At 43.2% G+C, this 21709-nt stretch overlaps 1 protein-coding gene across 4 annotated transcripts; it reads right to left on the bottom strand.

The window, feature by feature from the left end:
* Positions 1 to 57: 57 nt before the first annotated feature.
* Positions 58 to 13841, bottom strand: LOC110528522 (casein kinase II subunit alpha). Of its 4 annotated transcripts, none has more exons than XM_021610636.3 (13): positions 13663 to 13841; positions 11148 to 11284; positions 10864 to 10975; positions 10623 to 10724; positions 10475 to 10525; positions 8350 to 8409; positions 7984 to 8067; positions 7554 to 7664; positions 7132 to 7233; positions 6326 to 6426; positions 6057 to 6205; positions 3228 to 3317; positions 58 to 1536 (listed from the first exon to the last, which is right to left on the bottom strand). In XM_021610636.3, exons 2-13 carry the CDS (start codon positions 11246 to 11248, stop codon positions 1418 to 1420), a joined length of 1182 nt encoding a protein of 393 aa, XP_021466311.1. In that variant the 5' UTR covers positions 11249 to 11284; positions 13663 to 13841; the 3' UTR covers positions 58 to 1417. The 4 variants fall into 4 exon arrangements, with proteins under 4 accessions (XP_021466311.1, XP_021466307.1, XP_021466308.1 ...); XM_021610632.3 differs by having other exon boundaries at positions 11148 to 11423; positions 13638 to 13795; XM_021610633.3 differs by having other exon boundaries at positions 13638 to 13793.
* Positions 13842 to 21709: the final 7868 nt, after the last annotated feature.

The raw sequence follows: 21709 nt of genomic DNA, 5'->3' as shown, positions 1-21709 counted from the left end.
TGTAAAACCTTACAATCAGGAGACAAATCTGTGTGAACATACCAACTCAATCAGATATACTTGATAAAATGTGTTTATTTACACAAATATTTTCAAATACTAGTCTACATACGGACAAAAATATATACAGTGATGTAAGGACTCATACAACTTCATTATGTCGATGTATGCATGTATTTCATACGTTGTGAGATTGCAAATGAAAAAAGGATGCATATGTACAGCTATACTCAAACAACATTCCCATTTCTGGCACTAACACAGGAAAAACTCAACCGTTCAAGTTCAATACATCCTTCCATGTCTAGCCAAACAGATGATCGATCAAGAAACTTAGCCTCGAAACAAACTAAATACAAAAAAAAACAATTCCTCAGGTTCGAACAGAAGAGAAAAAATTTCAAGCCAACTTGCTTTCGTATTCTGTTGTGATCTAACAAATATTTTCTCCCCCATATTATCTCCACATAACTCAGTGTAACTCCAAGAAAACTAAGGTTTGGTCAGTCTCCTCTTTTTCCAAACGATTGAGTAAACTTTGGTTTTTTACAACTTGAATTAATTCAAGGAACTGTAAAGCAGCAAGTTTGAGAGAAACGTTTCAAATTAACCAAACGGATGGCTTTGTCTGGATTTCGAATGGTTTGGATGACAATACTGACATCAAACCGTTTCCACAGCAAATTAAACCCATCCAGCACCATAGCATTTCGGTACAAAAAAAGAAATCGGTCAGGGAACCCTTACATCAAAAAGACTAGGTATCCAGTTCGGTAGAAAGGCAAGACATACTATTCAGACTAAAGTGTCATTAGTATAGGTGGAGTGAGGCGGCTTCAGTGTTTCAACACACGACTGGAGCACAGAACAGCACCAAACACTTTCAAATGCCGTGGGGAAGAGTCTTTATAATGGTGGTATGGAGTTCTGGATTGACCTAAACACAGGGGATTGCTTAAGGTGTTCTAGCCAAGTCTTGTTTGACAACATTGCATTAGTAAACTACAGATTCTGCTCCATTTGGTATGAATGTTACCGTCCTTTCCTGTTGCCTTCCGCTAACTACTTCGCGTGACCATTGTCAGTGATGTACAAACAAAACGTGTTGCAAGGGGAGGGACCCCCATCACCAGTGGATTCGTAACTTATTCTTGGCTTGTGAACATAAGACACAGCCACACACACACAGCCACACCGTCACTTCAATATGAAAGGAATACCTGTATGTGTCAATTACACAGAACATTCTGTTTACCTCAAGTTCATTAAAGGAGATACAAACTAACATTGTTCAGATGAGACTGCCTTCAGAGGTTGGCATTCCTGGATCTCAGGGCAGTTGGACTGTGTGAGTGAGTAGAGGTGGTGGTGGTGCGGGCCGGCAGAGTGAGTGGCTCCTGTTGGTTGCAATCATCAATCACTGGGGGGGACCAGCAGCGGCGGGCACGGGGACGCTCAGGGCGTTGGTGGCAGCAGAGAGAACGGGCGAGCCGGTGAGGGTGACCAGGGCAGTAGCGACTGGCAAGGCAGAGATGCCTAGAGAGAAAGACAGGGAATTTAGCTTAACTAAGCATGCGGGTTACTTAGAAAACACTCCAAGGGAGTTCTGATGATGGTGACTACATTAACCAATGGGTTACATAGGAAAGATAACAATGGATGCACTCAAATATGGTGAGAGTTGAGCTCTTCTGAAATGTATTCCATTAAATTACAGTATGTCAATTATGACAATGTGATAGTCATTATTTTACTACCCATCTTTAAAGGCCTTTGCTGAAAATACAATTAGCCATCTTATGCCACCCCGGAAAAAATGTGCACGCCGCGGGCAAATTCTTAGGTCATAAACAACAGTCGGGTGTCTTGGCTTGAACAGTGTGACAGGGTCTATGTCTGCCGATTAAGTAACACAGAACCCAAACCCAGAACCCAAACTGCGCGCGTGCGCCATCATGCATACATTTATTTTGTCCCCCCACACCAAACGCGATCATGACACGCAGGTTAAAATATCAAAACAAATTCAGAACCAATTACATTAATTTGGGGACAGGTCAAAAAGCATTAAACCTTTATGGCAATTTAGCTAGCCAGCTTGCACTTGCTGGCTAATTTGTCCTATTTTGCTAGCTTGCTGTTGCTAGCTAATTTCTCCTAGGATATAAACATTGAGTTGTTATTTTACCTGAAATGCACAAGGTCCTCTACTCTGCCAATTAATCCACACATAAACCAATGAGGAGATGGGAGAGGCAGGACTTGCAGCGCGATCTGCGTCGGAAATGGAATTGACTATTTTAGCCCTTGGCAACAAGACGCTAATTGGCGCACGCGAGCAGAGTGGGTGCAATAATTGAATAATATAGATATCTAAATTTATTTTGCAGTGCACGCCACAGGAGCAGTGGAGTCAGCCTGTAAGTAACACTACGTGCAGTCGTAGTCATGTGTGGCCGGTGTTGAGCCGATCCCAGTAACTGACCAATAGGAACACAGCCGGCACACAATAATACGATCATTGTGAATAGTCCGATTAATTGAAACGTTTCCATGCTGTGCAAGAAGAACGATTTCCCTAATAATCTTGCTTGCATAACATCTGAAATCAGGTTACCTGATTGGATTTTGAAAAACTCACCAATCAAAATAAACATTCTACCACAGCGACCATGTTATTTTGGGGAAGCTGCTTCTGAACTTGGACATATAAAGTTTGTATGTGAAAACTATTTCTAAGATGCATACTTCAGTTTTTCCCGAACTCACTTGACTCGTGCATAAGCAAAGAGAGGCTTGCTCTGCTGGCAGATGCACAGATCAAACACACAGCAGCAGTTGACCTAGCCTCTCAAGCCAATTGCATAATGTGACGACAGAACTAGATCAAATCGTACAATCTGGCCAGGTTGATAAAGATATTAATTTGGTAACGTTGCACAGTGTGACGTTATAATCGTAAAAAATAGAATCTGACGTACAGTCTACAAAGGCCTTTAGAGGAATGACTAACATCAATGACGGCATACTGAGGACATTTGCCTGGAAAAATATAGCAGGTGACCAAGCTTCATCGAATCTTTACACAGACCAAGTTCGCTTCTTGAATCCATTAAATTTCAGAGCTCGGCCTACCACTGACAAAACATCCTCCTCAACACTGAGTACTGGGAGATCAGACGAGAAGCCGGGAGGGCATTCAGGCTGATTGGTGTGTGTGCGCTCACCAGTGATCATGTTGGCTGTGCTCACGGCTGTATTTCCACAGGGTAGGTTAGCCGACCCTGGCATGCGACCCTGCTCTTTCACAATGGGATCTGTGTGGACAAGAAAACACATATTGAACAAACCTCTAGTGTCATGACTGTCCTGTGAGGATCCAAATAGGTCAGATCAGGTTTGCAATGAATGACTTCAACCAGACCCCCCCCCTCCCAACAACTCACGCCCTTAACTCTGTTGTACATCAAGGTAGAAGATTCAGGTCTCCTTCAATGTTCACCAAAGGAACGTTCTTTGTTTCAACAGACCTTTTCCCACAAACTAACATGTTCAAAAGCAAATACTGGAACAATATTTCTAAAATAGAACGTAGGGAATGTCAGAGGCGATCTATAGAACACTAATGCCATTTCGTTTGTTATTTTGTGATGTCATTAAAAATGTTAAAGGGAATACTGTAACTTGGAAAGATTACCCACTACATGTGTGAAGTGTCCATCCTATGTGTTGTGCATAAAACATGTGTTTTTGTTCAGAGAGGGATGTGATTTTAGGAGCCATAAGAGAATTGTTTTACAAACTTTGCACAGCAACAAGTCACGCCCGAGTAAGGTCAGAGAGCATGTCAACCAGACGGAACAGCTCTTTTGAACAAACTGTATAGAATTATGAGCTAAGAATTAACCTACTAGACCAGAAAAGCGTGAAGCCGCACTTTTAAAGTGGTCTGAACTCAATCTCAACACGAGGTAGAGACGATAAACTCAACTCCCGGACAATCACTGGTACGGCTGATTAGCTGTCCTAAGTAAAATTATCTTTGAAAGCTAATTTAAGTAGGACAATCCTACTCTCTGCTCAAACCATCGTATTACGCTACTCTCACCCCCCCACTGGGAACCATGGACCCGGCCGGCTAGCCCATCTTCTACGTATCATCTTCAGGAGCGAATGGAAGGAAAATAAACCATCGTATTACGCTACTCTCACCCCCCCCACTGGGAACCATGGACCCGGCTGGCTAGCCCATCTTCTACGTATCATCTTCAGAAGCGAATGTAAGGAAAATAAAGTGTAGTTCTGTTCAGTACTACACGACAAGTCACCAGATACCGGACAACTACAGAGAAGAACAGTAGAAGACTTGTTGGAACCATTTTTTGGACAATCAGTGCCTTACAAGTGTGCCGTGAATAGGCCCAACCCCCTTTCCAAGGCGGCCCGGTTCCGAGAGAGATACTCGACGAACCAAGGCATTTCACGTAAACACATTCATGACTTCTTACTCGAAGAGGGAGGCAATTGTGTGAAAAGTATATGATTACTGTAATTAAAAAAAGATGTCTAGTTAACTAAAGGTTACAAGTCAGTTATTTTACAATGACGGCCTACCCCGGCCAAACCCTTCCCTAACCGGATGACGCTGGGGCAATTGTGTGCTGCCCTATGGGACTCCCGATCACAGCCGGTTGTGATACAGCCTAAATGTACCAAAGTTAAGTGCGTCTGTCCCTCTCTGACCCCCCATCCCATCTTTTGTAACAAGTAGCCATATTGTTGTCATTCCACTAGGGACCTGTTTAACATATTAAGTGTGTATGTTTATTCTGTGTTAACATTTAATTAACTAGTAAATAAATAAACCAATTTGTGTAGTACTGAATCACAAGGCTCTAGATTTTGCAGATGCAAGGAGGTTACGACTGTTCAGAATGATGATATGATACAAGGTTATGATTAATAAGTTGACAGTTTATAGATGTGATAGGTAAAGACCTTTTAGAGTTTAATTCAGGAGATGGTAACTCTAAAAGAACTTCTCTCATGGTGCCTCAAATCCTAATGAGTTAATTGTTATTTTAAAATCGGGTAACAATTAAACAGTTAGTTGATTAGATAAGTAATCAGATTAATATTAGTCAAGTCACGACAACAGTCGAGTCCCTAGTCTCCAGCTACTGCAAGTAGATAGTCATATGCAACTACTAATGACCACCTTGAACTGGGCCATGTTCATTAAATACAAAATGGATGAAAACTGAGTAAAAAGAGGTAGAAGAAACATTTGTTTTTCTTTGCCACTACAAAACATTTTGCTTATGTGCCCTAATGAACACGACCATGATTAGCACAAACAAACGATAGCAAAGCCAACTAAATGTGAAGAGACCAGAACATCAGTCTCCCTTAAAAAAAACTGTTTAAGCTGTGAGTTGCTTTTAAAGAGAAACCTTGTTGCAATGCGAAGTAACCCCAGTTATAACAAGCCTTTTATTTGCTGTTGTAACTGCAGCTTGGCCTATAGAGCCATATAGAGGACCACAGGTTCAAAGACATAATAAAAACACCACAGAACAAAGCACACAGGGTTACAGTTCGGACCATCTTTCCTGTCAGCAGCAGCCACAACTAAATCATTTTCTCATCTAATCAACAAACCCACAGCAGTTCCATTCCAATCATTATTATGTGGGCAACTTTCAGAGAATATTCTAAGATCATCACCAACCTAGAAATTCATCTCACAGAATGTGAGAATTTTTTTTTTTTTAATAAATCAACTATCCGAGACTCAGCATTATGACATTGTCATGAACAGCACCGTAGACATTCAAATGAGCGTGATGCGAAACTGTGATCTCATACAGCCAGACATGTTATCTGGCCATGTACGCTTCACGTCATTACAACGTGGTATCTACGGGACCAGAACAGCGAAGGAATTTAGCCTTGCACTTCAACACTCTTAGTTGTTGCGGAAATCAACCCGATATTGCTGTTTACTTCATGCATCGCTGAGTCTACCTTTAAAAACCTTCAACATCCACACTCACAGAAGTAGGGGTGATCCATGGCCTCGCGGGCAGTCAACCGGGCCTGATGGTCATAGCGCAGCAGCTTGTCCAGAAAGTCCAGACCCTCAGGACTGATCAGTTGCTGGTTCTCACTGTGGACGAAGCGCTCCCACCGCTTACGAGAGTGTCTGGAAGGGGAGAGCTGGTTAAGAGCAGCTGTGTGCGTTTAGATTCAGGAGTTGGTTTTACTAAGTGCCCAAAACAAGTGCAGAAAACCACACATTAGTAAAAGACAGACAACCACCTACCTTCCCAGAATGTCATTGAACCGAGGCTCCAACTCTATGTTGTACTTGTCAATGTAGTCGTACAGGTCTTCCGTTCCCAACACCTTGGCTATTCTCACCAACTGACAAAGGGGGGGAAAAAAAATGGGGAAATATAATTTATGAATAGAACTGACAGGATTCCCTATAGTACCTGACATAATCAAATCTGTTGTATACAATCCATTTCCATCGGAATGTTCTGGAACCTTTCACCCTCCTGAACAGGCACAAGGTTATTCTCGTCACTTGTAATGAATGGGGCCCTTGCGACATGGCGGACAACGTTTTGGAGTGTTTACCTGGTCGTAGTAGACCATTGAAACATGGTGTACAACGTATTGGATAGTGTTTACCTGGTCGTAGTAGACCATTGAAACATGGTGTACAACGTATTGGATAGTGTTTACCTGGTCGTAGTAGACCATTGGAACATGGTGTACAACGTATTGGATAGTGTTTACCTGGTCGTAGTAGACCATTGAAACATGGTGTACAACGTATTGGATAGTGTTTACCTGGTCGTAGTAGACCATTGAAACATGGTGTACAACGTATTGGATAGTGTTTACCTGGTCGTAGTAGACCATTGAAACATGGTGTACAACGTATTGGATAGTGTTTACCTGGTCGTAGTAGACCATTGAAACATGGTGTACAACGTATTGGATAGTGTTTACCTGGTCGTAGTAGACCATTGAAACATGGTGTACAACGTATTGGATAGTGTTTACCTGGTCGTAGTAGACCATTGAAACATGGTGTACAACGTATTGGATAGTGTTTACCTGGTCGTAGTTGTCGTGGCCGTGGAAGAAAGGCTCCTTCCTGAAGACCATGCTGGCCAACATGCAGCCCAAGCTCCACATGTCCAGACTGTAGTCATACATCTGGAAGAAGAAGACAGTCAAATCAGTGAGTTAGAGAAAAGCCAAGATGTCAGAATTTAAGAGATGCTTGCAACAGACCCTTAGGGAAATATTGGGACCATCTAATGAAATGGATTTGAATGACCAATGGGAGATTTGCCTGTTTAGTTTTCACATTGCCTTGTTGAGCATGGTTCCAGTAACTACGGTGGATGCTTAACCAGCTCAGCAGTTTGGTTCAATGGTGTGAAAAGGGTATGTGTGCATGTAGCTGTGATCTACACAACAGAAAATAATATAGACTGAGCTTGACAATTAAGAACAGTTGCTGGACAACATACCTGATAATCGACCAGAAGCTCAGGTCCTTTGAAGTAGCGAGAAGCCACTCGGACATTATACTCCTGTCCCGGGTGGTAGAACTCAGCCAGACCCCAGTCAATAAGGCGCAGCTGGAAGAACACAAACACAGACAGTCGATACTGAGAGGAGCAGAACAGGGTTGTGTTCATTAGGACAACAAACATAATTAAAGAGACAAACGGGGAGGGACTACTTGGGCATTGTAACGTTGTTGTGCAATATCTGCTTGTATTACAGCTCCAATAATACATCATAAGCTGATTCATCAAGAGTTAAAATATTTCCATTTAAACTAGCGTATTTTTTTTTTGTCACATTAAATGTTAAAATGACAAAGGTCTTGTCTACGGGCAAATCGGATGGAGGGAAAATAACCGTGCCTCTGCCGCATTGGTCATAAACACTCACCTTGCGGTGTTCGTGATCAATCATCACGTTGTGGGGTTTTACGTCCCTGTGCATGATTCCCATGCTGTGGGAGTAGTCCAGGGCCTGTGGACAGAGCCAAAATGGCTGCATGTTAACAACAAGGAGGCTGGGGATTTAATTAAGTTTTCTTCCTGTGTGGGCGCACAAACATGTTGATGGGCAAATAGACGGTTAATATGTAACCGTCAGACAAACAACGGGCGTATACTCTAAGCACCCGAATAGTCTTGTTTTGGGAGAGGAAAATGCTGACTTATGTCTAGCAGTCTCTGGGCCTTCCAATACATTTTAAGAGCACAAATGAAATGGGGTAGTACACCCAAATTACAACATTACGAGACCCACCTTGAGGATCTCGAACATGTAGAACCGGATGTCATAGTCCGTTAGGGTCTGGTACAATTGCTGCAAGTAAAAACGGATGAATCAATACCGTGATTTAACCAAACCCTGAAGAGTCCATGCATACATCTGTCTAACCAACCTGAACCCATCATCTAATACAAAGAGCTCACATATTATTCAAATCACAAGCTATCAACTTGGGCATCTGACTGGTAACACTTAGGCCTATTACGGAACACCAAACTTGACGCAACCATTCCAATGGATCATCGTGTACCAGTGATTGAGGATAGAACCACAAGACATGAAACATCCTAGCCCCCGAAGACAGCACTGAACCTGTTTACATACACTGATGTTGGAGTCATTAAAACTTGCTTTTCAACCACTCCACAAATGCCTTGTTAACAAACTATAGTTTTGGCAAGTAGGTTAGGACATCTACTTTGTGCATGACAAGTAATTTCTCAAACAATTGTTTACAGACAGATTACTTCACTGTATCATAATTCCAGTGGGTCAGAAGTTTACATACACTAAGTTGACTGTGCCTTTAAACAGCTTGGAAAATTCCAGTAAATTATGTCATGGCTTTAGAAGCTTCCAATAGGCTAATTGACACCATTTGGGTCAATTGGAGGTGGAGGTCAATTGGAGGTGTACCTGTGGATGTATTTCAAGGCCTACCTTGACATCATGGGAAAATCAAAAGAAATCCACCAAGACCCCCCCCCCCCCAAACAATTGTAGACCTCCACAAGTCTGGTTCATCCTTGGGAGCAATTTCCTAACGCCTGAAGTTACCACGTTAATCTGTACAAACAATACTACGCAAGTATAAACACCATGGGACCACGCAGCCGTCATATCGCTCAGGAAGGCGACGCGCTCTGTCTCTTAGAGATGAACGTACTTCGGTGCAAAAAGTGCAAATCAATCTCAGAACAGCTGCAAAGGACCTTGTGAAGATACTGGAGGAAACCGGTACAAAAGTATCTATATCCACAGAAAAACGAGTCCTATATCTACATAACCTGAAAGGCCGCTCACCAAGGAAGAAGCCAATGCTCCAAAATCGCCATAAAAAGCCAGACTACGGTTGCAACTGCACATGGGGACAAAGATCGTACTTTTTGGAGAACTGACCTCTGGTCTGATGAAGCAAAAAAAGAACTGTTCGGCCATAATGACCACCGTTATGTTTGGAGGAAATAGGAGGATGCTTGCAAGCCGAAGAACACCATCCCAACCGTGTAGAACAGGGGTGGCAGCATCATGTGGTGGGGGTGCTTTCCTGCAGGAGGGACTGGTGCGCTTCACAAAATAGATAGCATCATAAGGATGGAAAATATGTGGATATATTGAAGCAACATCAGTCAGGAAGTCAGGTCTTCCAAATGGACAATGACCTCAAGCATACTTCCAAAGTTGTGGCAAAATGGCTTAAGGACAACAAAGTCAAGGTATTGGAGTGGCCATCAAAGCCCTGACCTCAATCCTATAGAAAATGTGTGTGCAGAACTGAAAAAGCGTGTTTGAGCAACGAGGCCTACAAACCTGACTCAGTTACACCAGCTCTGTCAGGAGGAATGGGCCAAAATTCACCCAACTTATTGTGGGAAGCTTGTGGAAGGCTACCCGAAACGTTTGACCATAGTTAAAACTATTTAAAGGCAATGATACCAAATATTAATTCAGTGTATGTAAACTTCTGACCCACTGGGAATGTGATGAAAGAAATAAAAGCTGAAATAAATCATTCTCAACTATTATGACATTTCACATTCTTAAAATGAAGTGGTGATCCTAACTAACCTAAGACAGGGCATTTTTACTAGGATTAAATGTCAGGAATTGTGAACAACTGAGTTTAAATGTATTTGGCTAAGGTGTATGTAAACCTCAGACTTCAAATGTACACACTGGAGTACGGGGAAACAACATGCACGCCAAAAAATGTTTCATAGGGCTTTGTTTCTGAATAGAGATGTACACTGTCAAGAAACAGAAGAAAACAGACTGCAACGAGGACGGACTACCTGAACTTGTAAGAAACGCAAAACGTTTTGATGCGGTGTGGTCTAATGAATACGACCCCGGGGTTAAAACGGATGCTCCATCTTACCTTGAAGTCTGTGTTGTTGACATGTTCAAAGACCAAGGCCGGAGTCCGAGACTGAAAGAAAAGAAGGGGTTGTTGCATTAAAGTCTTGGGAGCCCCTCTAAAAGTGTAATACAGTTTTCACATCTCTTTCCCCACCATTCCTCCTCACCACTGGGTCTTTGACGATGTCTACAAGGGAGATGACGTTGGGGCCTCCACGGAGGTTCTCCAGGATCTTAATTTCACGCTTGATTTTCTTCTTCTTGACAGGCTATGGACACAATTAAAGACCAATTGTATTGATTGTCGGGGTGGTTTTACTTCAATATGATTCCAACAAGCCAATGTGAGTCTGTATCAAATGGCAAATCTATGATCTGAATGATATTGATTTCTCATCGTGGCCTTACCTTGAGTATTTTCACCACAACCTTCTCATTGTTGGTGATGTTGATTGCTTCAAACACTTCACTGTACTTTCCACGTCCCAGCTTCCGCACCAACTGGAAGTCATCTTGATTTCTGAGGTCAGAATTGTTTTTGTCAATTACACAATTCAAGGAAATTGGAATTAAACCGCAGAGTTTCAATGTGCAAAGAAGAGAAAGTAATCCGTTTGTTTAGCAAGCACCAACCAACATTTTCAGACTTAATTTAGAGACTGGGAGTTTGTGTGTGTGTGGTCGCTGCATACCCCCATTCCACCACATGGGACTCATAGTCCCAGTACTCCCTGGGCCGTTGTGTGTTGACATCGGTGTACACGCGGGCCCGACTCGGCACGGGTCCTGACATGTCCGACAGCTTGGCAGAGGAGTGGGGGTGCACTTACTGCAGAGAAGGATGAGGAGGGAAGAGAGTAGGCGGGAGAAGAGGGAAGGTGGGGTAACAGGTCAGGGGCCTCTTCCTGGCAGGGCAGGGGGTAAGGGGGGGCTTTGGCTATAGGGTGGGGGGCACCAGGGGAGGACAGCTGAGACAACAGGGGGATGGGGGGGGGAGACAATGTCAGTTATATTTGAGACCATCACCTAGGCCAGATCAAATATGTATCATTGACATGGGTGTAAAAACTCCCTGCAGAACTGATGACCAGTGCAGACAATCAAAGTCTCTACAGGTGTGTGTGTAATGCAATTTGATGCACTGTTACAACACTGCATTTGTTGTTGCAAACTAAATTAAAGGCCTGATTACCAGCAGGCTGTTTTAAAATGTGTCACTGCATCGCCCATAAAGTATTGACAATGTTTAATTACTAAAGCTGGTGGGGATAAGCTATGCAACTATTGATTTAGTTTAAAATACAAAATCCATTCTCTTACTGCCCTGATCATCAAAGTTTGATGGAATTCATCATTACCACCACACACACAAAAAAAGGGGTGAAAATACTATCACATTTGACTTTTTATACTCTAACAGAAGGTTCCATTTGTTCAGAAAAATGTTCATACATACTCATATATAGGCTTCTATTGATAAATGATGAGATCTATCCATATGTCATGCCAATAGACCATTTCCCCTGCAATAGTCAAGCCTTCGCTTATCTTTGCCAACAACAAACGGTCATAACTCTGGTGCCTGTCAAAGATATCCTCTAGCTCTGTATGGAGGTTGGCATAGGTATGCTTTTTCATTTATTTAAACCTTTATTTAACTAGGCAAGTCAGTTACGAACAAATTCTTATTTATATTGATGGCCAACCCAGGATGACGCTGGGCAAATTGTGTACCGCCCTATAGGAATCCCAAATGCGGCCAGATGTGATATAGTATGTAGCTGACCTAGGCTTAAAGTAAGTGCTTTTAGCAACTATCCGTGGGAAGCCAAAACTCATATACAATTCCATTTCAACTTATTGTGCTGGTGGGCAGGATGGTTGGTCATTATGAAGTGACACGAGGTATGCAGAGGCAGTGGGTCTACAACAGACGCACATTTGGAAAGTATGTTTAATAATATGATCCTTTAGATATTTTGTCTCAAACTCCCACCCATCATAAAGACCAACCTCCTACTCCTTGAAGTTACCTCAGCAGCCGGGCAGAGCCCAACTGTGGATCCGGGTCACGACACCATTGTAACAGAGTGCATTTGTTCTGCTTCGAGCAACTAGCAACCACTGAGTGACAGTTGCCTTTAGATTTCAATTTAATATTAACCAACATGCTACAGGCGAGTTCCACATCATTCTAAAGTTAGCATAGTTTAATTCGAAAAAGATGTAGCAATAAATAATCTTCTCTGCAATGGATGCAAGACACCTTTGGGGAGAAGTGGTGTTGCTGCCCTCTGGCTAAGATATAGCTAACTAACGGTAGGTAACAGTAGCTAATGCCATGTTTGACAACAAACGTGTATCTAGCTTTTGAGGAATAAGAAATGTTTGTTTGCTCAGTGCCTCATGAGTAGTTACGATAGTTAACTAGACTAACGTCTCCCGAGTGGCGGTCTAAGGCACTGCTAGAGGCGTCACTACAGACCCGGGTTCCATCCCGGGCCGTATCAATAACCGGCCGTGATCGGGAGTCCCATAGGGCGGTGCACAATTGACCCAGCGTCGTACGGGTTAGGGGAGGGTTTGGCCGGAGGGGCTTTACAAGTAGGCTTTCATTGTAAATAATAATTTGTTCTTAACTGACTTGCCTAGTTAAATAAAAACATTAAAATAAAAACGTTAACGAAATCAATATAACAACTGTAGGTTGCAGCGTATCCCCAAACTCGTTCCTGGCGATCCTAAGGGATGCACGTTTTGAACACTACACAGCAGATTCAAATGATCAAAGCTCAACGATCAGTTTATTATTTGGATCAGCTGTGTGGTGCTACTAGGGCAAAAACCAATAGGTGCACCCCTTGGGGTCCCCAAGACCAAGATTAGGAAACGCTGAGGGGTTGCTTCAAAGATTAGCTATACTAGCTAACGTTAGCACTTTCACATATCTAGCTAGCTAACGCATGGCTGGTTTGCGCAGTTTGGCAGCAATAACTACATTGGACAGTTGTGTTATCCAACTACAGTAGCTAGCTACCGGTAGTCTCATCTAGCCCAGCGAGCTAACGCGTTAGTCACCAGTCCCAATGGCAAGCTTGAAAACTAGCTAGATAGCTAACTGACTGCCTGTTTCATAAAATAATTTGAACCAGAGTCCTAACTTCCATTGTATAGTTAGTTACCTCTTTGATCAAATCTGTGACACACCTCCTCTTTTAGGAGCGGAGTGAAGGCAGGATCCCTTCCTTTCCTCTCGCCGGTGTACTTGCGTATGATTTTTGCTGTCTCAGGGACAATATGGCCGACTACCGCCACTCACGGCTGTTCTTCTTCTTTTGGCGGATCGCAACCAATTTAAAGGTGCATATGCCGCCATCTACTGTACTGGAGTGTGAGGCTGGTCTCCTCCTTATTCTGTGGATTTTATATGGCAGTTGGCAACCAACTTTAAGGTGCATAACCGCCACCAACTGGACTGGAATGTGGACCAGAGACAGCGATGGTCTAAATCCAACCCAATAATCTCATCTCCCTAAGGAAACAAAATACATAATTAAATACTACATCCCCTGAAGATTTCCCCAGCAGTTCACTTAATCCGGGCTCTTCAATCACATTACTCCTCACATCAAATAATAATCACTCCCTTTCTCTCACATATTTCTGGCACTGAAATATAACATATTCCTCCATCTCCTCTTGACAATGATCACACCTCCCAATTGGATGTTTCCCCAGCAATTTCAATGTACTTGTGTGTCCCAGTCTCAGCCTTGTGACTACACTTTCCTCCCTTCTCTCTCGGCCTGAGGACCTCCCTGCCCCCACCTTTTCCTGGATCTTATATAGGTGTCTTCCCTCTCTCTCCATGTTCCACAACTCTTGCCAATTATTTTTAACCACTGTTCTTATTAAAGCTTGAAGCCCCACCTGAGGGACCACTGCTCTACTTCACTAATCGATTCTTGGACTCTTCTGGCTGTATGGGTAATATTTCTACCTCTCTTCCACATCGCTCCATCATCCGCAAACAATGACCTCACTATGTCAGGTCTCACCTAAGAACACATCGTCAATCATAGTAGAGAACAAAAAAGGACTAATGACACTTCTCTGGGGGGTACCTCATAGCTTTCTGACATAGAGCTCTCCACCCTCACTTGTATTGATTGCACCCAAAAATGAATCCTTTATATAGTTAAAAACCCTTCCTCCTACCCCATGTTATCCAGCTTGATAAATAGGCCTTCCTTCCACATCAAAGAAAACGGCTACCACCACATCCTTATTTGCCTGTGCCTTCCGTATGACTGACTCAAGGCACAGTACAGGATCCATTGTTCCCCTGCCTTTCCTGAACCCACTTTGATCAGGTGACATTAGTCCTCTACTCTCCAGAAAGTACGTCAGTCTTTCCGTTATCATCCTTTTCATAGTTTACATACGTGAGAGGTCAAAGCTATCGGCCTATAGCTTAAAGGACTAGTAGGGTCTTTCCCTGGTCTCCGTGTTGACACCACTACCACCTGCTTCCAACTTCCAGGCAGTTTCACTTCCTGTCACACCTTATTGTAAAGGCCCAATATTTTCCCCATTGCAGTGTCAATGAGATGGTTAGAGACCTAACCAATCAAATTACCCTTGACAATAGCGACATAGGAGTCACTCAGAGTGCAACACCTGGAAGGGAATCTCCAGTGCACTCTTCCAATGGTTAACACACATGTCACTAATAAATAGAATCCTCCATTCAGGAGGAAAATTATTAGAATCATTAACCATGATTACACCACGTACGACTGGTCCAATGCGTAAAGAGTACTTCCGTCGTGAGGTTAGCTCCTCCGTGGATAGCATAGCTATGAAATAGACTTCATACCTATCACCACTACAATAGTGGAAGACACAGTGACTTGTAGTAAAAACTACTACAGACTCCCTCGACACCAATTCTGACTGACCTCCAGGCATTGACCTGAAAATGACCAGACTCATTCTGAACAAGTTGTAATCTGCCAGGATACTTGGTTTTCTTCCCTTGACATGAGCGCTTGTGTAAGCATAAACGCACATGCACAATGGAACATCCAATTAGGATTTATGCTAGGATCACTTAAGGGTCCAAGCAAAATACCAGCCTTAGTAAAGTTGAACATTTACTTCTAGGCCTTTGACTCTTCAGCACTCACCAGTTTTCTTCCCAGAAGTCCATAGGTCATCCCTGTAGACTGCCCAAAACTAGTGCCTTACAGCTGTAAACTTATCATATAGTTATCAACTTAGGATAGTGCCTAAGCAACAAACCAAGGAGGAAAACCCTAGATATGGCATTAGAGACAATGCCATGATAGTCATTTTGCCAGAACATTGGACGTATATAGAATACAGTCCAATTAGATTATTTTTGTGTGAGAACTATATTTTGTATATCTTTTGTTTATGCTTTCATTCCTTTTCGGTTCAGTTCCTTTGACACTTAGGAAGTGAGCCATAAACAAAGTCCCCATACAACCATCACTTAGTGCCACAACGCCACTCATTGGGGAATGAATGTAATTATATATATTTCATGAGTGTGTGTGTGTGCGTTGTTAACATCTGCCTAAGTTACTGCCCAGATCTTCCAGTCTGGACGACGACCAGACGACGGGTCCGGAACGGCGACCCCAAATCCGGACACCCACGGCCCATCCTTGTGGCGGCATGCCCCACTGTCAGAGAGCCTACCAAGGTAAACCACCAGAGGGGGAGGACCGCAACGGCGATCACCAACCAGGACATCCCCTGGCCCTCCCTAGGATACTTTGCAGCTTCCAGGGAACCTACCAAGGTACATCACTAGAGGGGACCGCAACGGCGATCACTAACCGGACATCAACTGCCATCCTTGTGGTGGACTGCTCCGCTTTCAGAGAAGCCTACCAAGTTCAACCACCAGAGGGGACTGCAACGATGATCTACAAACAGGACATCACATGTTCATGATTTTATGTTGATTTGTAACTTGCAGGACAAACAAGATCCAAACCACCAGGTTTGTCATGACGTTGCCCTTTTTGGGTACAGCAAGCCCCATCCCCCTCTCCCTGCCTCCCCCTTGCCTCCTTCAACTAGGCTGCTGTGGTCAGAAAGAAGTCATAAATTCCTGAGGAGAGGATATCCTCATAAGCCACGCAGTATAGAGATAGAGTGAAGTTTCATAGAGAACAAATGATTTTCTTCCACCTCACAGAACTTGAGGTCCGAACAACATTTATGTTCTGGAGAAGGTATAAAATATAGGTGAAGAATCCAGCTACGAACTGGTCTGTTTGTTACAACTTGGGGAAACTCATAAACGCTGTTTATATAATAGCCTCAGATATGAGGTTTACATCTAATTGTTGTATAAGATGAATGAGTGAGTATGATACTGTTTGTAAAATTGTGTAATGTGATTTTGGACTGTTTAATAAAGGAAACTCCAATTCCCTTTTGAGTTTAACTAAATCAGAGGACCCGCACCCACCCACCCGACTAGCATCACTACTCTGGACAGTTCTGACCTAGAATATGTGGACAACTACAAATAGGTGTCTGGTTAGACCGTAAACTCTCCTTCCAGACTCACATTAAGCATCTCCAATCCAAAATTAAATCTAGAATCGGCTTCCTATTTCGCAAACAAAGCCTCCTTCACTCATGCCGCCAAACATACCCTCGTAAAACTGACTATCCTACAGATCCTTGACTTTGGCGATGTCATTTACAAAATAGCATCCAACATCCTACTCAGCAAACTGGATGTAGTCTATCACAGTGCCATCCATTTTGTCACAAAAGCCCCATATACTACCCACCACTGCGACCTGTATGCTCTCGTTGGCTGGCCCTCACTACATACCCGTCACCAAACCCACTGGCTCCAGGGCATCTATAAGTCTTTGCTAGGTAAAGCCCCGCCTTATCTCAGCTCACTGGTCACCATAGCAACACACACCCGTAGCACGTGCTCCAGCAGGTATATTGCACTGGTCATCCCCAAAGCCAACACTTCCTTTGGCCGCCTTTCCTTCCAGTTCTCTGCTGCCAATGACTGGAACGAATTGCAAAAATCTCTGAAGCAGGAGTCTTATATCTCCCTCTTTAACTTTAAGCATCAGCTGTCAGAGCAGTCTACCAATCACTGTACCTGTACACAGCCAATCTGTAAATAGCACACCCGACTACCTCATCCCCATATTATTACTTCTCTTGCTCTTTTGCACCCCAGTATCTCTACTTGCACATCATCATCTGCACATCTGTCACTCCAGTATTAATGCCTAATTGTAATTATTTTTGCCTCTAGGGCCTATTTATTGCCTACTTCCCTACTCTTCTACATTTGCACACACTGTACATCGATTTTTCTATTTTTCTTTTCTTTTGTGTTATTGACTGTACGTGTGTTTACGTGTAACTCTGTGTTGTTGTTTTTGTCTCACTGCTTTGCTTTATCTTGGCCAGGTCACAGTTGTAAATGAGAACTTGTTCTCAACTGGCCAACCTGGTTAAATAAAGGTGTTCTCAACTGGCCAACCTGGTTAAATAAAGGTGTTCTCAACTGGCCAACCTGGTTAAATAAAGGAGAAATAAAACATGTAAATAAAAAGAGGCAGCTGGACATTTATCATCAACTAACAGACAACAGTCAAATGGTAATTCATTCAAAGAGCAAGGAATAAAAACATCATTCTAATATAGTTGCATTAAACAAACGTGCAATTTTCTTTACACCACACTCCAGAGTATAGATAGATGTTATATATAACACTGCAGAAACTTTATTTAGGCTACACCACAAGGGGGCAATATGTAACTTGCATCTGTGAATGCTCTGCCAGTGAGTTATAAGTAGGCTACAGTCGGCCTACTGAACCTAGCTGTGCCCACACACAGTTGTAAATGTGTGTTGTGTTGCTGTCCCCTTTTGGTTATGATGGCCACTTCCCACTTCAAAATGATTAGGTTAGACTGGATCCATGTGAAATGTCATCATGCTACTTGCAGATGTTTCAGATATACTCTAGACGTTTGGCCGGACAATTCTTAAGAACAACAATAAGCACCCTCACAGCAATTATCCCACATTATGTAGGGTTTTATTTTGTTTCTGTAAGTGAGGCTGTTCATTGCGGTCTTTGGGTCCTTGGGGTCTTTGATTGAGGATATCCTCCTAACAATTGCTCCTGGTGTTAAAATGAAATGTGTCCCACCTTACTTTACGTTTTAGATGTCTAGTCATCTACCCAGCCAGAAGAGTTTCCAAGCTACTGTAAAAACAAAAATAAAACACACACATTCTCACACACACATTGGAACTGGTGGGAAAGAGTCAGCCATCGCTGTCCTGAGTGACAACAAAAATATCAGATTTATAGGCTCTTAGACCTCATTTTACACATTTAAGTCATTCACACCATCTAATGTCGAGGTTAGGATATACAGAAAATAGTTGGTCAATGAGTGTACGGCACAGAGTTACACTTTTGTGGTGATGCAACCATTAGATACACTTAAAGTTTACAAGAGAGGAAAAGTACGCTGAATAACATGATCCGCATTCCATTTCCTGATTTATTCATTCTGACATTGAGATGTATAGAAGACTCATAACATTAAGTTCATGGTAGATGGAGGTCAAGGCCCGTATTCATAAAGCGCCTCAGAGTGCTGATCTAGGATTAAAACAAATATTTTAGATCGTAATGAATAAGATGGCATGGAAAGGAGGGACCTGATCCTCCTGTCCCAGCACTCCTACTCTGAGAGGTTTTGTGCCTAGTGTCTGGTATTATACAAGCAGGCCTGATGGTTGGGCAGCTCCACTAGACCCCCCGGTGAGCCCATGCTCATACGCAAGACAACGATGAATGACTACGCCGTGATGGATGGTTACTCTAATGATTGCCTTGCCTGGTACACCAACTACTTTGCAGACAGAGTTCAGTGTGTCAAATCGGAGGGCATGTTGTCCGGTCCTCTGGCAATCTCTATGGGGGTACCACAGGGTTCAATTCTCGGGCCGACTCTTTTCTCTGTATATATCAATGATGTTGCTCTTGCTGCGGGCGATTCCCTGATCCACCTCTACGCAGACGACACCATTCTGTATACTTCTGGCCCTTCCTTGTACACTGTGCAATCTAACCTCCAAACGAGCTTCAATGCCATACAACACTCCTTCCGTGGCCTCCAACTGCTCTTAAACGCTAGTAAAACCAAATGCATGCTTTTCAACTGTTCGCTGCCTGCATCACCACCCTGGATGGTTACGACTCTTTTTAAAAAATATGTGGACATCTATAAGTACCTAGGTGTCTGGCTAGACTGTAAACTCTCCTTCCAGACTCATATCAAACATCTCCAATCCAAAATCAAATCTAGAGCCGGCTTTCTATTTCGCAACAAAGCCTCCTTCACTCACGCCGCCAAACTTACCCTAGTAAAACTGACTATCCTACCGATCCTCGACTTCGGCAATGTCATCTACAAAATAGCTTCCAATACGCTACTCAGCAAACTAGATGCAGTTTATCACAGTGCCATCCGTTTTGTTACTAAAGCACCTTATACCACCCACCACTGTGACCTGTATGCTCTAGTCGGCTGGCCCTCGCTACATATTCGTCGCCAGACCTACTGGCTCCAGGTCGTCTACAAGTCCATGCTAGGTAAAGCTACGCCTTATCTCAGTTCACTGGTCACGATGGCAACACCCACCCGTAGCACGCGCTCCAGCAGATGTATCTCACTGATCATCCCTAAAGCCAACACCTCATTTGGCCGCCTTTCCGTCCAGTTCTCTGCTGCCTGTGACTGGAACGAATTGCAAAAATCGCTGAAGTTGGAGACTTACATTTCCCTCACCAACTTTAAACATCTGCTATCTGAGCAGCTAACCGATCGCTGCAGCTGTACATAGTCCATCTGCAAATAGCCCACCCAATTGACCTACCTCATCCCCATTCTGTTTTTATTTATTTACTTTTCTGCTCTTTTGCACACCAGTATCTCTACTTGCACATGATCGTCTGATCATTTATCACTCCAGTGTTAATCTGCTAAATTGTAATTATTCGCTCCTATGGTATATTTATTGCCTACCTCCTCATGCCTTTTGCACACAATGTATATAGACTCTTTTTTTTCTCTACTGTGTTATTGACTTGTTTATTGTTACTCCATGTGTAACTCTGTGTTGTTGTCTGTTCACACTGCTTTGCTTTATCTTGGCCAGGTCGCAGTTGTAAATTAGAACTTGTTCTCAACTAGCCTACCTGGTTAAATAAAGGTGAAATTAAAAATAAAATAAAAGAACTTCCTCCTGAAGGGCTGCTTGTGCACTTATATTTTTTAAATAATTTGACAGGGAAGAAATCAGGCTAGAAATTAGCTGCCTTTTCACCTCTGCATTAAGGACCCCACCCTGGGTCTGAGGCCCAGCGGCAGAAGCGGGAGCCAGGGACACATGGCAATCAGGGCCCGGCCCCGGTAGAATGACATTGTCTCTGGGCTAATGTCTCAGAGCATTCATTCCCTTCCTCACACTGTAGAGAAACAATAGCCCACAGGGTGTCTGTCGGGTGGAGAGTGTGTCAACAGTATCGCTTCTACGGTACGCGCACACACACAGCCACGCACACACACACATGCACGCACACATTGTATCCCTCCCTCTGTCTGGCTCTGGTTGGGACTGCTTGGCTGGATTGGGTGGCTCCCCACCCTCCTACCATGGAAAAAGGATCATAAAAACTCGGAAGCAGAGTATCCAAAGCCATGTCTCATGAAAGGGCCGCAGTGCCGTGTCTGATGGCGATTAGCTCTCCTGACATGCAAGTTGGCCAGGAAGCTTTAAGTTGAATGGGGGAGGTGGGGCGGGGGAAGCTCCCTGCTCGATTGTCTGAGATACAGCAGCATAAGTGTTTGCTTTGGTCGAAGTATGGTGGAGGGCACTGAATCACAATATTAGCCCATGTATTTGTCCCATGGTTTCCTTAGCAAATGTCTAGCAGATGGGAATTGATGCATTGGGACTTGTTGACAAGACAATTTACTTCTAAATGTATATGTTCCTGTCACGTTCTGACCTTAGTTCCTTTTTTATGTACTTATTTTAGTTGGTCAGGGTGTGAGTTGGGGTGGGCATTCTATGTTGTTTTTCTATGTTTTGTTCTGTTCTTATATTTCTATGTCTTTATTTTAGTTGGTCAGGGCGTGAGTTGGGGTG

This window comes from Oncorhynchus mykiss, chromosome 7 (genome assembly GCF_057628025.1).
Source record: "Oncorhynchus mykiss isolate SJ-2025 chromosome 7, ASM5762802v1, whole genome shotgun sequence".
Taxonomy (NCBI): domain Eukaryota; kingdom Metazoa; phylum Chordata; class Actinopteri; order Salmoniformes; family Salmonidae; genus Oncorhynchus; species Oncorhynchus mykiss.
This window is presented reverse-complemented; position numbering and strand designations above follow the sequence as displayed.

What these genes read in the sequence shown, in the direction of transcription:
- LOC110528522 (XM_021610636.3), bottom strand. Translation starts at nt 11,248, where the DNA reads ATGTCAGGACCCGTGCCGAGTCGGGCCCGCGTGTACACCGATGTCAAC. An exon ending in GCCACGACAACTACGACCAG is followed by an intron (nt 6,427 to 7,131) that starts GTAAACACTATC and finishes CCCCTTTGTCAG; the next exon opens with TTGGTGAGAATAGCCAAGGT. An exon ending in TTCAATGACATTCTGGGAAG is followed by an intron (nt 6,206 to 6,325) that starts GTAGGTGGTTGT and finishes CTCCCCTTCCAG; the next exon opens with ACACTCTCGTAAGCGGTGGG.